The 14,810-nt window shown below is 45.6% G+C and overlaps 1 protein-coding gene across 2 annotated transcripts in view; it reads left to right on the top strand.

Annotated features, from left to right (window-relative positions):
* CDS2 (CDP-diacylglycerol synthase 2) overlaps positions 1–12,635 on the top strand; it is a 70,183-nt gene extending 57,548 nt beyond the window's left edge. For both annotated transcript variants that reach the window (XM_036885075.2, XM_036885076.2), the window contains exons 4-13: positions 393–490; positions 2,297–2,436; positions 3,925–3,983; positions 4,649–4,731; positions 6,045–6,132; positions 6,633–6,701; positions 7,630–7,782; positions 9,284–9,403; positions 9,848–9,951; positions 10,178–12,635. In XM_036885075.2, the coding sequence (XP_036740970.1) occupies positions 393–490; positions 2,297–2,436; positions 3,925–3,983; positions 4,649–4,731; positions 6,045–6,132; positions 6,633–6,701; positions 7,630–7,782; positions 9,284–9,403; positions 9,848–9,951; positions 10,178–10,310 (1,047 nt within the window). In that variant the 3' untranslated portion in view covers positions 10,311–12,635. The remainder of the gene's footprint in view (positions 1–392; positions 491–2,296; positions 2,437–3,924; positions 3,984–4,648; positions 4,732–6,044; positions 6,133–6,632; positions 6,702–7,629; positions 7,783–9,283; positions 9,404–9,847; positions 9,952–10,177) is intronic.
* The last annotated feature ends 2,175 nt before the right edge of the window (positions 12,636–14,810 follow it).

Below are 14,810 nucleotides of genomic sequence, written 5' to 3'. Positions count from 1 at the left end.
TCCACAGTGCTTCTCTCCTAGTCTCCCACTGTCATGAACAGAGTCAGGTGACCAACAGCTGACAGCTGAGCACAGTAGTTGGGGCTTTTCATGTATTTCTATTCGAAGTCTAAAGGGGAAGAGATTGAGTCCTGGGAGGTTCCACAATAAAAAAAACGAATTGAAGCTTCAGAGGTGTGTATTATTGTGAGACACTGTGTGACATAAAGGGCTGCATTGCTATGTGGGGTGGGGTGAGAAAGAGAGGAGGAGAGGAGAGCAGAACCACTGTAGGACTGACATTGTTCTTAAATAGAACGGTTTTTCTTAAAGGCCTGTGACCTGTTAGTTCCTGTATCCAAAGATTCTAAGAATTGGGAAGTTAGCAAATATTTTCATTTTGTGTCCTGCAGGTGATGTGTGTTCAGATTAAGTGTTTCCATGAGATTATCACTATTGGTTACAACGTCTACCACTCCTATGACCTGCCCTGGTTCAGAACCCTCAGCTGGTAAGCTCTCTAGCCCCACTGGGACCCTAATTAGATTTGGATGATCAGTGTTTGGTGGTAGGTGTTTACAGGCATGGTGGGTGGGAGGGAGTGACAGCCACGGACTCCCACAGCACCTTTGCAGCCCAAATGTTTCATAACTACACAGGCTGTGGCTGACCTGTGAGGACTATTTAGTAGTACCTGGAGTCTGGTAGGAACTCAGAAGAATCCAGCTCGGCTGCACCTGTGACCGTGCTTGCCTCGGTGCCTGGTTTCCGGAGACTGCACAGTGCCCCCGTTTCCTAGACCAGTGTATTTCAGGCTCTTGTATCAGCCTCCTAGGAGAGCAACCTGGATGTTGTCAGTGCTGGTGTTGCTATCTCTGGAACTTGCTTTCCTCATCCTTGAAACAGTAGTTTTCCAGCTGTGGATTTGGGGCTGAGGTGCCCTAGGTGCCAGAGGGAGCAGGAGCATGGCTGCATGCAGAGGCTCTGCATCCTCAGAGAAACTGCTTTCTCCTCCTCCTGGGAAAGGACCTGGCTGGCTTAAAGCTAAAACAAAGTCAACACCCATAGAATAGATGGGTGTTGATCCTGATCTGAAACTCTGCCTTTTCGGCCACGCTGTGCTCAGGGGGTGGTGTGTGAGCAGAGTGTGTCCCCGTGCTGAGGAGCCTTGAGGCAGATGCGGCCCCTCCTTGCCCCACTGTGCTGGAGCTCCAGGCTTGATTCTGTGACTCAGCAGACTGGGGTCAAGTGTTTGGGACCTCAGATACCCAGTCATGGCCAGCGGAGCAGATGTGCTCAGACCTGGGCTGGACATGTTCTTGTAGAGGTGCTTCCCCATCAACACAGTGCGAGCTGCCTTGCCTCTCCACCCAGGCCTGTGCCTGCCACCTGCCTGAAGATGTGGGTCTCTCTTACGGCTGTTCTTAGCTGGAAAATAGCGTACTAAATTTTGTTAACATACCAAGGTGTCTGACCCCTAACTGTAGCCACTGTTCCAATGAAGTGCTTTTCATGTAACAGAAAATAAGCTCAATATGAGAGTTCTTGAACTTTCACAATTAGCTGCTTGCCCCCCACTAAACATCACCAAGGCTGCACAGGTATGAGCCATGCCTTCGCCTTTCCCAGAGCTCCAGCTGAGGAGAGAGGTTATAAGCAAGTGAAGAGTTGATGCTAGTGAGAGATTTATGTGTCAGCCAGGCTTCAGAGAGGGTGGCAGACACTCTGAGATGGGGTTTAATTATTTACTTAGTGAAATGGGCAAATACTGCAGCACAGAAATAAATGCATGGAAGGCAGACGTCATGTTAGGTTGTGCAAGGTTTTATGGGGAAAATAGTATTTGAGCAACAAGTGAAAAAAATGGAAAAGTGAAGAGGTGGTTCGAGGCAAGGAAGATAGGAGCAGAGCAGAAAGGGGGCCAAGCCACAGTAAGCCTTTTTGATGTGCTCACAGGATTCCTGTTGGGAAGAGCGGAAAGAAGATGGGGGAGGCAGGATGGGGCACGAGCTAGAGGGTCATCTTACGGTTTCCTGTTCTTGGGTTAGGCATGGAAACTCTAAAAGGGGCAAAACACTAGTCCCATGTTTGTGAGAAATGAAGTGAATGAAAGCTGCCACAAATTTCTAGATAAATTTCTCACATGCGTTGTCACTGGAGAACAGGCAGCTGTGGTCTGCTTGTCCCTCTGAGAGGTGCCCCTGGGGTCTTGAGAATGGGGTGGACTGCTGCTGTGGTCCTGGGCCTTTTTGGCAGCTTTGCTGTAAAGGAGAGGCCATGTGTGCTGCCTATGGCAGTGACCTCTCTTCATTTACAGGTACTTTCTACTGTGTGTAAATTATTTCTTCTATGGTGAAACAGTGACAGATTACTTCTTCACGCTGGTCCAGAGAGAGGAGCCTTTGCGGATTCTCAGTAAATACCACCGATTCATTTCCTTTACCCTCTATCTAATCGGTAAGCATTGAGAAGTTCACTAGTTCTTGTGTCTGTCTTCTGGTTTTTGTATGTCTTCTGAGTAGGAGTTGGGAAATTTCTTGGTTAATGTGAAGTTTTGATGATGGTAACTGAATGTGGGGGGAAGCAGAACTGAGGGCTCTGCCTCACATGAGCTGTGACAGACCTTATTTATAAGAGAAATGAGACAAAGGGGCTTGTGTGGCTGTGGGGACTTCTGTCTATGCCGTCTGTCCTTGTGCTATAGCATAGCACAGCTCTGTTCTGACTTCCCATTGGCAGAGACTCTGTGGTGTGACTGAAACAAAAACCACCCAGAATCTTGTGTATACAAACAAGTGGCCATCTTCAGGGAGTCATCTTAGGAGGCTGCGTGAGAGATGCTGCAGTGTGGTGGAAATTTACGGATTTGGGTTTAAAAAGACTTTGTGACTTGCGAAGAGCTGGAAGCTTAATCTTTGAACCCAGATCTTCTGTAATCTAGAGGTTAAACAGCAGACTTACTGTGTGACTATAATCAGATACATTAAAGCTTGACAAAGAGTAAAGTGCTGTGTTAATTCAAACTCAGTTAACTCTGGGCACTAGTTCTAATAATGCTGGTGTTTTTCATAGTTGCCCTTAAAGCCAGTTTGATGCATATGAGAAATTTGCTCTGACCTAAATTTCAGTCTGACCTATTTTTGGTCAGCTATTGATAGCAATCCTTGATTCTGTAAATGACACCTGGCTACTAAAATACATAATCCATTGCCAAGAGATCTGCTTGCATTGAGGCTAGTCAGAAAGCATGCCTGGGAGCCTGAGAGCAGCCCCCTGCAGAGAATGATCAGGGGTTTGGACAAAGAGGGCCATGCTGTCTTTTGGCAGGCTTCTTTTGGGGGCCCTGCAGATTTTTTTGCTACCATATGGGTCATTGTGAGAGATGAAAGGGTGGCTTTGACCCCACACCAGGTGGATCCCTCTTCTGCCAGACTATTCTTTAAGACAGGGAATGGCAAACTTTTTCTTAAAGGTCCAAATAATATTTTAGGCTTTGGGAGCCATAAGTCTCTGTTGCAACTCCTCATTTCTGCTGTTCTAGCACAAAAGGAACTCTAGACAGTGTGTAAACAAATGGGCATGGCTGTGTTCCAGTAAAATTTTATTTGTGACAACAGGCAGCTGGCCTGACGGTTATTTATTGGCCCCTTCTCTAGAATCAAAACATTTGCTTCCGGTGGACAGTGCCCTAAATTGAGTGTCATCTGCAACCTTTTAGAATATTGCCTTCCTTTGATTGTCTTGAAAGGAGTCATTTTTTCCATCTGACTGCCTGTCTGAATAACCAACTCTATTCCTCTGCAGTAGAATTGTGCCCTGGTTAACTACTGCCAGGAAATCAGCCAAAGGATGCCACTTAACACAGCTAAATGAAATAACTAGGACAAAGATAAATACAGAATGTCATTCATTTTGCTCTTTTTTCCTCTTCCCTCCTCAAACTAGGATTCTGCATGTTTGTGCTGAGTCTGGTCAAGAGGCATTATCGACTGCAGTTCTACATGGTAAGGGAAATTGTGTGTGTGTGTGTGTGTGTGTGTGTTAAGGGAAATTGTGTGTGTGTGTGTGTGTGTGTGTGAATTCTTGGCTTAAGTTGTGCAGAAACTCAACAGGCTTCTCATCTTTTCTGTGATGAATGGAAACTCTGTAATGCAGTCTGTTCTGTATGCACTAGAACCTAGAGCACTAAGGAAGAGCACCCACATTTAAGTTCAGTGGCTCTACATCCACCCAGACCCAGTCACTGTTATTTAATTTACACCCAAAGCAATCTGTCCACTAGGACCTGAAGGTGGCCTCCAGGTAAGGCTCAAGGTGAAGCGAAGCTTCGGGCATTGCCAACAGATCCTACCTCTTACATCACTCCCTCAACTTGAAAACATGCCCTCTCTGAGTGACTCAAGCACTTGGTACCTACTAGGAAAATGAGTAGTACCCAGGCTTTCACTCACTAGCAGGCCATGTGGTCCCTCTTTTTGGTGGGAACTGTAGCCGGGGGACAGTTACTTCCAGAGGTTTGTTCTGTGCCTTGCCACTTATAGTAAGACAGGTCAGGAAGCAGATACCTTTTCTGCCTGTTTCTCAGAAGTTTTCTATTTGGTATTGACTGTTATTTGAAGTTCCTTTCAGGGTAAGCCAATAGATAAAGTTTATTCTTTCTCTTTTGCAGTTTGGCTGGACCCATGTGACATTACTGATTGTTGTTACCCAGTCACATCTCGTTATCCACAACCTGTTTGAAGGAATGATCTGGTGAGTGATGTCAGATGAGGGAGACCTCCTGTTAGTTTGTGGGCATGCTCATGTACAGGTGGGCCGGAATGCCTGCTTACCTTCCAGCCAGGGGTTCCCACCTTGAACTACATCGGAATCTTCTATAGGGCCGATTACAACAAAAGATTGCTGGGCTCCACTCCTGTGTTTCTGCTTCAGTAGATCAGGGGTGGGGCCTGAGAATTTGAATTTCTAGAACATTCCCCGGTAATGGTGATGCTCTTGGTCAGGACCTATGCTTTGAGAACCACTGTTCTAGACAGATAGGTACAGGGATATTTAAAGAACCAAAGACAGTGCATCTGTATGGCAGCACATTTGAAATCCTAGAGGAAAAATTCATGATTTCTGGTAAAATGTACACTATTAGAAATCATACAGAAGAGAACTTGAAAAGATCAGTAACTATAGAACTTTGAAAACTGCTTAAGAGTCCACACCATGATAAAGATACAACTAATGATAACAGCTGCGTTGTGTCTAACCCTTCATACTAAAGCCAATAAGCATAAGGAGCAAGAAACAAGAACAATAAACTGATTTTTTTTTATGATTGTAGATAAACTCTTCTAAATAAACTGTAAGCAAATAGAATCTGACAGTGTGTCAAAAGAATGGTATACTATTAGTTAGCAGATTTTATTCCAGAAATGCAGTGGTTTCAGCAGGAAATCTATCAGCATTAATAGGAATCAGCCGGCTGACTGAAGCAGCTGGATGATCTTAGTGGAAAGGTGAAGTCGCATCTTGGTGTATATAAGGGCTACTAAAATGTGTGGCGAAGACTCCAGCCTCTGTTTCCAGATCTCAGAGTGAGGATACAGTGGTACCCATGTCCTGGGGAATTAATTAATAAATGTATGGAAAGTGCTTAGAACAGAGACTAGCTCAAATAAATGTTAGCCTTAGACGTCATTATGTTTAAAACAGTGATCATGGCACAGCTCTGTCACTTTCCTTCAGAGTTTTTGTTAGGTAATTCTAAAGAGTGACTCTTGCAAAGTCCTCCCATTACACTGCTTTAGAATGATTAAAGAACAAATGACGTTTTATAGGCTGCCAGCTCCATTTATTAAGTAATCATTCAGTAACCACTGGAGTGCCTGCTGTGTGCCAAGTACTAGGTATGGCTTTTATTTGGTGTTTTATTTCTTGTTTAACCTATTCCTTAATGGGTAGCAAATAGTGGGTGGGTTCTTTTGGTACTGGGATTTATGAATAAGGTGGTTTTATGTACATCAGATGTAATACTGTCTTGGTAGAGTTGATCATTACTTTGGTTTATTTCCTAGGTTCATTGTCCCCATTTCCTGTGTGATCTGTAATGACATCATGGCCTATATGTTTGGCTTCTTCTTTGGTCGGACCCCACTTATTAAGGTCAGTGGATCACCCTAGCAAAAATGTCACCAGGAGGGAAGGGTGGGTGGCACGTTCAGTATGAGTAGGTTGGCTTGGGGGACAGGAGTTCCAGATGGTGTGTATATCTTCCTGTCATCCTGGAGAAAGGATGGCAGGCAGTGTTTGACAAAAAAAAGCCGAAGGAAGACATTGACAGCTGCTCACAGGAAAAAAGTGCTAGTGCTAATAGAAAAAAATTTTTTATGGACTGTATAGGCATACTTCTTGATCTGAATTGGAGTATCGTCATTTAATCTGTATACTGTTTTATAATGCAGTTTTTTGAATGAACAACTGAAGCAGAAACTGAGGGGTATTGAGCAGGGAAAAAAGAAACCAAGCATGGGGGTATTTAGAAGGTTAGGTGATTAACAGAATGAGTTTTTTTTTAATAGGGGAGGTTTTTAACAAGTCATCATTATTCCCAAAGCCAGAGTTATCAGAAAGTCCTATGTTAAGAGTCTGCTCTCTGTCCACAGCTCTCCCCGAAGAAGACCTGGGAAGGCTTCATTGGGGGCTTCTTTGCAACTGTGGTGTTTGGCCTTCTGGTAGGTGGTGGCTCTGGGCTGGGTAGGGGTGTGGACAGAGGCCGTATATCCACCTTCAAAGCCTGTCCGGGGCTAGAGGACATGTCTCCCATGGCCAGGGACTCCGTCCTGCTGAATGGTAGCCTTGGCCTGTGAGGGGCTCAAGCATGGCATACTCTGTACTGGCTTGGGCAGCACCAGCTGCCCTTTACCTGCCATGGCAGGGTCTGGGCTGAGGACCATGGGTGTGTGTACCTTGTACTGCTCTCATGCTGAGGCATGGCAGCCCTCAGCAGGTGGCGTTCTTGTCCAGGCATTTGATATTCCAAGGCTGGGTGATTGGCACCTGAGACTAAGAGGGTGAGGTGAGAGATGCCACCCCAGCACAGATTCTCTCCTCCATGTGCATTGCCCAGAGGTGGGATGATTGTCCAGCCCTTTCTAGAGCACTGTTCCCTGCTTCTGACCCTCAGACCAGTCTCCCTTCTTTTTCAGTGCTGACTCTCCTTCTTCATTGCTCTTGAGCCTTCTTTCTCCTGGCTGTCTTCCTCTCACTATACCCTCCCCTGCGGCCTGCCTCGAGTTTGAATTAAGTTAAGAGATCCTAAGAAAAATGGACCATAGCTCCAGCATATGGGGAGAAACTTCTTGTACTTCTTTGCCCAAATTCCATCAGATCTTTCCTGGATTTATTCAGGACCTGGGTGTTGGGGCAAGTATGTGTGAGGCCTCAATGGGCCACACATACTTGGAAAATTTTCTGTTTTTTAGTGTTTTTCCAAATTCAGATAAAATACACATATGAAAAAAGCATGAACCTCTGCCTCAGTGCACAGATTGTAGTTAGTACGGTGCTGGGCACAAGGGATGGGGCACCTGGTGTCTGTCACACAGGTGGGATGGCTAGGATGCATCTCCTTCGCTGGTTTCTCTTGTTTTTCATCCTCAGCTGTCCTATGTGATGTCTGGGTACAGATGCTTTGTCTGCCCTGTGGAGTACAACAATGACACCAACAGCTTCACTGTGGACTGTGAGCCCTCGGACCTGTTCCGCCTGCAGGAGTACAACATTCCTGGGGTGATCCAGTCGGTCATTGGCTGGGTACATGCCACTCACATGGGGGAATTGTCCTGCGTCGCGATCACGGACAGAGAGCCCCTGTCCACCGCCGCCTCCCCTCAGAAACCCGAACCTCACGCACTAGCTTCCTCCTTCCCCAAAGTTGTTAGCCCCAGGATGAAGGAGAATTAATGGGCAAGTCAGCTCAGAGTGAGGGCAGGAGACCTTCTTCCCACTTGAAATCATTAAGGCTGTGGTTCTCACAGTGTGCCTTGTGGATCCCTGGGAACTCTCAGATCCTTTCAGGGGGTCTGTGAGGTCACGATTATTTTCATAATAATACAGTGATACTACTTGCCTTTTGCCATTTGCCTTGGTGATGAGAAAGCAGTAGTGGGTTAATGTGCTGGCCCCTTAGTATGAATGCAGGCAGTGCCACCAAACTGGATTAAGTCGTTGGATTTTCAGGCCACACACTTGTAGTAAAAATAAGCCGGTTCCTCCTAAGAGTGTTTGATGAAATAGTAAAATTATTAATTTTGTGAAGTCTTGCCCCTTCAATACACACGTTTCTAATACTCTTCTTACCAAAATAGAAAGTATGCATAAAACACTTCTAAATGCTGGAGTACAGTGCTTCCCTGAAAGGAAGGAAAGCATATAAGCACCTGTTTGAGTCATGAGCTGAACTCGCTGCTTTTTAATGGGGACATAATTTAATACTTGAAAAGAGCCAACTATAGTTTTCAGACTTGGATATTTAGCAGCCATTTTTCTTGAAAATGATTGAAATGAGCTTGTCACGTCTAGGAAAACAATTGACAGTAATTGTTATCAGCGATAAAATTTGGCTTTTGAGTAAAAATTAAAATTTTAGCATACATCTGCTACTGTGAGCTTGGCAGCTTCCTAATACTTAAAGGCATTTCTGATAGACCTGTGGTGATTTTATTTTATTTTTTTGGTGATGATTTTAATATATGTTGTTTTGATAATGTGTAAGTAAAATGAGTCTGTATTTGGAGATATACACAACTCAGTGAATTAGTAATTTTTAAATGGCCAGTGCATGGTGTTATATTTACATATGGGTAAAAAGAACCATTTAAAGTGCTAGACAGACCAATAGATTTTAATGTAAGAGTGCAGAAAGTTTGTTGATAGGATTTCAGATTCCACATTGTGCCAGCTTTTTAAGAAACTACACTTGTCAAGCTCTGGTGTAGAGGTAAAGAAGAATACCCATAATTTTCATAAAAGCAGTACCTAAAATGCTCTTTTTTTCAGCTACATATCTGAGTAAGGCTGGATTTTCTTCCTATACTTCAGCCAAAACATCCCATCACAAAAGACTGAATGCTTAATGACCATGTCTTCTATTAAGACAGATATAGGAGATTTACAAACATAAAACAAAACCCTGTCTTCTTACTAATGTGGGTTTTTTGAGAAATATAGTTTAGTTTCATAAAGAGCTTTTTATATTAACAAGTAATAAGACTGGGCTTGCAAGTATCTTGACTGACTCTGTTGCTCTCCTCAGAAAACAGTCCGGATGTACCCCTTCCAGATCCACAGCATTGCCCTCTCCACTTTTGCTTCGCTCATTGGCCCCTTTGGAGGGTTCTTCGCAAGTGGATTCAAACGAGCTTTTAAAATCAAAGTAAGACAGCCTTCTCTTCTGTTCCTCTCATTGTCTTCCTCCAGGCCCCTTTGCACCTCTTTCTGCCTTTCACCTCCTGTCCCTCCCATCAACCGCCACCCTCTACAAAATGCCAGGCTCTAAAGCCAGAGTATTAATGTGCTCTTCTTTGCCCATGCACAGAATTTAGGAAGGTTAAGTAAAAATACATTGTTTCCAAGAAAACTCAGTAGTTGGATTTTCAGTTTGTTAATATACCTTATATCTTTCTTCAAAAGGGACATTTGTAATTTAGTAAGATGTGTCCTTTTGTAGCCTCAGTATTTGAATAAGTACTGAGAAAAATAGAACTTGCCATTGCCCTCAGCTACCAAGGACAGTAGCTGGACGTTGAGGTGGGACTGCAGGCCAGTGTTTGATCTTGCTGGAGCCCAGGCTCACCAGTGCTTCCTCTGCCCCTCACAGGACTTTGCCAACACCATTCCTGGCCACGGGGGCATTATGGATCGCTTTGACTGCCAATATCTGATGGCCACCTTTGTCAATGTGTACATCGCCAGTTTTATCAGGTATAGTGCCTTTCTGTCTGATCCAGATTGGTGGATTTTTTAATGTGAAATTCTAAAATTTGAGCTACATTGCAGTTTGAGTGAAAAGCAATCTAGATGAGTGCAGTTTCCAGTCACTACTGTTGATGATTCTCTGAGGCCCTGTCTTCTGTTCGTGGGGAGCAGCTAAGCAGTCCCAAGAGGTTCTGGTCCCTGCTCAGTGCTGTTTCTTCACATTCTCTTTCAGGGGCCCGAACCCTAGCAAGCTGATTCAGCAGTTCCTGACCCTGCGACCAGATCAGCAGCTTCACATCTTTAACACGCTCAGGTCTCACCTGATGGACAAGGGGATGCTGACAGCTGCCATGGAGGGCGATTAGGGGCTGCCAGGGCCAGGAGAGCAGGAGCAGGACTGAGCAGGACGGGGCTCCGAGGCAAGCCCAGCGGTGTGACTTAGACAATGATGAGGCTTCAACTCACTGTCTTTTTTTTTTTTGTAGTGTTTTTTATTTGTGGCTTTTTAAAAAAAACCTGTATATGCAGTCTATGTGCTTGTGATTTGGATTGTGAGTGAATTACAGCTTTGAGTTGGAAAGAAGTCATGGGGGTAAAACTGTTTGGGGTTTTTTAAACAAAAGGTTTCAACAAATTGGAAGACGGTGTTGCCCAGCTTGGGAGTGTCTGCTTGGCACTTTGGGCTCCCAAGCTAAGAGCTTCTGTTTCTGGGCCCAGTCAGAGTTTGATGTTCATCTATGTCCGACCTGTTCAGGGGCCACCAGCAGGATGGGGTGCTTGGATGTCTTTGCTGCTGGAGAGCTGTCACCTGGGCTTCTCTGTAATCCCTGCCGTGGGGCTGCAGGCTGGCTGCCTTCCGGAGTCTGGAGGGACTGAGGCTTGTTAATCCCAGACAGGCATTCTGCCCATGGAATCCAGGGAGCCTGAGCTCTGCTGTGTGATACGGGTTTACTTTATCACAGACTGAAAGAAGCCTTCAGTTATTTTTTTTCAGAGAACACGAAAAATTACACAGCCTGGAAAACCAATGTACTATTTCAAGCGTGTGCGGTAGAATGTACTGTGACTGAGCCCTTTCCCGTGGTTTCAGGTTCAAGTGGCTCCTTAGGGCAGTGCAGCTAACTGTGGCTTTTCAGGGATGATGCTGTTTGTGCTCTAGGCATGTTGCTGCTGAATTCTTCCTGGGGTCTTTCCCCTTAGGCAGGGAGCGGGGCTTCTCGTTCATGCACCCTTTGCCTGAGCAACCACCCACGGAGCTGCTGTGTTGTGTATATATTACCTTAGGGCAGGTGTGTGTCTGTGTGTGTGTTTCTCAGTGATTTCAGTTGTGCCGTGACTTCCTCATTGAAACCACAGAGTCTTGCTTACCACTCTGGAAAACCTAACCGCATTCGAGGTTTGACTATCCTGAAGATTAAATGCACACTTTATAACTTTGTATAATGTGACCAGTTTAAATGTAGTTTTTGTTTTATTGGAAGACTCTTTTTCTTCTAAATTGTGATTTTTCCACCCCCTTCCTGATTATAGGAGTGAGGTTGACTTTGGGAAGACTAGTTCTTTGTCAGGATAACAAGCAAGGGAGTACAGAAGAGAGAACTTGGTGCCTAAATGTGTTCAATTTTTCATGCCACAGTGGTTCTCATTGCCAACGAGGGTGTAATGGCTCACTTTAGCACCTTTGCTGTTGGCTTGTTTCATTTCTGTTTAAGTCAGCCTTCTGCCCCCTCGGAAAGCTCACAGTCAGCCCAGGTCACTGAAGTGTCCAGCCCTCTCGACACCCCAGCTCACTGCAGAACCTTCCGCATGCATGCAGCCCTGGAGCAGCTTCTTTCTTCTGAGCTTGTACTTCTTCTGTCTTAGCATATGGCTTTTCCCTTTCAGGTCCAAGGCCCTCTTAACAGGAAAATGTGTTTTTACATGGGGTTTCAGTCCTGACTGTGTGACTCTGGGCAGGACACATCACTCTGTGGGTTCCTGTTTTCTGAGCTGTCTTCTAATTCCAGTATCTATGATTCTGACTGAGCAAGTTCATGTCACCAGAGGCTTCTGGTCGGTCATGTCCGGGGCACCAAAAAACAAGTGCTTTCGGGCCTTTTCTAAATACGTGTCCTAGAGATGAGTCAGGAGCTCAGTGACAGATCTTAAACATTGAGGTAATTAGTAACAAATCTAGTTTTCTCATTGACGAATGAACTTGGTTCCCAAACCAGGGACAGAAGGCTGCCTCATTTGTCTCTGTTGCCCCATTGTGGGCCTATGGTGGGGCCCTTGGTTGCTGGGGCCCAGCAGCTGAGAGCTGCTCTTGAATAGGGTTGCCTTTGGGATCAGCAGTACCTGGTGCGTTCCTTTGTGGAAACTGTCGCTGGTGGGGGTCCTGGGCAAGCAACTGAAGCTGGAGGCTCACCAGGGCTGCCAGCAAGGTCAGAGGGTCAGCTGGGTTATTTTCTTCTGCTTTCCGCACACACTCTCTGGTGAAGAGGAATTTCCTAGTTCAGTAGCCAGGAGAGCAATACCACATTGTGTCTGTAGTGCCACACTCTTCTTTCTTCCATTTCTTGAAAATATTTTGCCATACAGTCAAGATGCAAGAGACTCACCATCAAACTGTGCAGATCTTGAAGGCATGGCTTGCTTCTGATCCTTTTATTTTTAATTGAAGTAAGAAATAAAATGTGACTGAAACTATGTGCTCTCCCTTGTCATGAATTCAGTTTTTCACTTCTATGCATGGTTTTGTGTTTCCCACTTGTTTTTGTATTCACAAATACTGTGTGGCCCTGCTGTTGCAGAACTTCATTTTGTTTTGCAGTCTGAACTCTATACATCCTCATAACATCCTTGTGAGGCGTGTTGAGCATGAGTCACGGGTGCCTTCCAGGTGAAGAAGCTGAAAGGCTGGAGGAGACAGTCCTCCCCCAGGGTCAAGTAGAGTCCCAACTGATCAACCCCATCCCACTTGCTTTTGCAAAAGTGGCATAAGAGCGCCTGAAATTTTGTGTGGCATCCCTCTCTCCCAGGCCTAGGAGGCCTGACCTAAGTACCAGATGGGAGCTTAGTTGCTGTTAGCCCATAGCTAGTGGCGTGAGGAGCTGATGAACAAGGGTGTGGCAGAAACCAGGGAGCCTCTGTGAAGGGCTGGGCTGGAGTGTCCTCCCTGCTGAGTGCTTGTGGCTGTTCATGGGACCCCCAGACTTTTCCCTGTATGTGTACGTGCCCCTTAACTGCCCTCAGCATTGAAAAGTACACATTTATCTTTTATTCCTAAAAGTGAAACCCTCTGAGGCAGCCTGGGCCTTGTTTGTGTTTATTAATTACATTTTACTTGTTCCATATTCTGAGCATTTTGGCAGCCATACTGTAACTGTATTTAAGATGTATTTATCCTCAGTGTTGTACAATCCTGTATGTTTGAAACCACTGTTTCTTTCGCTTGCAGAAGGGGCGAAATGTAACTTTTAACCTACACAGGTGGACTTTGAGGCCATTTGTATGGTATGTATTTTTTCCCACTGGGGTTTTTGTCCTGTTACTTGTACAAGAAGATTCCCAAAATATGTTTTAAGGGAGACTGAACAGACTTCATGATGTGAGTTGAAGTTAGTAGCTGAGTTGGCTGGAGGATGATTCAAATGGATTCTTGAGTTCAGACCCTCAGATTCCCACTGAGCCCCCAGGAAGCTCAGGAGCATCCCCCAAGTTGGTGGGTGGGCAGGGGGAGGATGTGACTCAGGGTGAAGAGCATCACTGCCCCAAAAACTACAGCAGTGGCTTTGTTCTTAAGAAGCCTGTCTGAGGTCGATTTCTCAGGGAGCAGGCTTTCATTGCTCTGCCCAATGTGATGGTCCTTGCTGAAACCTCTTCCTCTGTCACTAATGTCTTAGGCACCAAGGCTGTCTTTTTGGAGGGACTTGCCTTTTTATTGCACCCACCTTGATTGTGCATTGTGATTATGTGCTGAGAAAAGGGGGATGGGGTCAGTTTCACTTGGACCTGGGTTCCCGTCCTCACAGAGTCAGGGTGGGGGAGGAAGGCTAAGAGGAGGATGTCCGGGTGACCGCTGTAAACACATCAAAGATGGTAAACCACTGGTGGACTCGCTGCTTTTCTGCAGCAGGGGATGCGAACAAGTAGCTGGAACAAAACATCAGCTCCCTGGGTGGATTCTCATTATTCTGCCCTTGTCATCCTGGTCAAAATAAACTTCCTTTTCCCCTGATCACTCTCCACACGTTGGCCTGGCTTCCGCTTTTTAAAGAAACTTGCTTTTCCTTGTTGGGTGGGCCCCTGTGTCCTGATCTGCATGGGCTGCTGCTGTGTAGACCAAGTGGTGTGAAAGCGCCTCCTCTTGATCCTGGACTCTGCTCACCCACATCCTGGGTAGAAGGTGGGCCGCTTGCGACCCAGCTTCTGCCTGCCTGAATCCTTTGAAAGTGGCCCCTCTTTCTGTTCCTTCCAGCACTGCTCTGTGCCCTCCCCTGCCGGCTGACCACCTCACTGGGCACTCAGGTGAGTAGAGGGTGTTCCTTCCTGGGGCTGCCTCCTGAGTAAGGATTCACCTGTTGCACATTTTCAAAGGTAGAGAGATCGCAGTGTACAGGCAGTTTGGGAGGTGTGCTTTGGATGCTGAAGTGTTGGTGATTTTAGAACATGGACGGTTCATGATGACAGAGGGGCAGAAGAGGTGACATCTAGGGTTTTAGGGCCGTTGGGTTTCAAATCCATTGGCTGTTTGAAAACCCTGTCCCCACTCCTCCCATCCCCCACCAGATGCCTATCTCTGAGGCTCCTGTTCTTATTCTTGAGATAGTAATATACCAGCAACATGTTTATTCATAATAATTGCAATAATAGTAATAGTGCTT

Source organism: Manis pentadactyla, chromosome 5, assembly GCF_030020395.1.
Source record: "Manis pentadactyla isolate mManPen7 chromosome 5, mManPen7.hap1, whole genome shotgun sequence".
Taxonomy (NCBI): Eukaryota; Metazoa; Chordata; class Mammalia; order Pholidota; family Manidae; genus Manis; species Manis pentadactyla.
The sequence above is the reverse complement of the archived record's forward strand: the minus strand, read 5'-3'. Positions and strand labels throughout refer to the sequence as shown.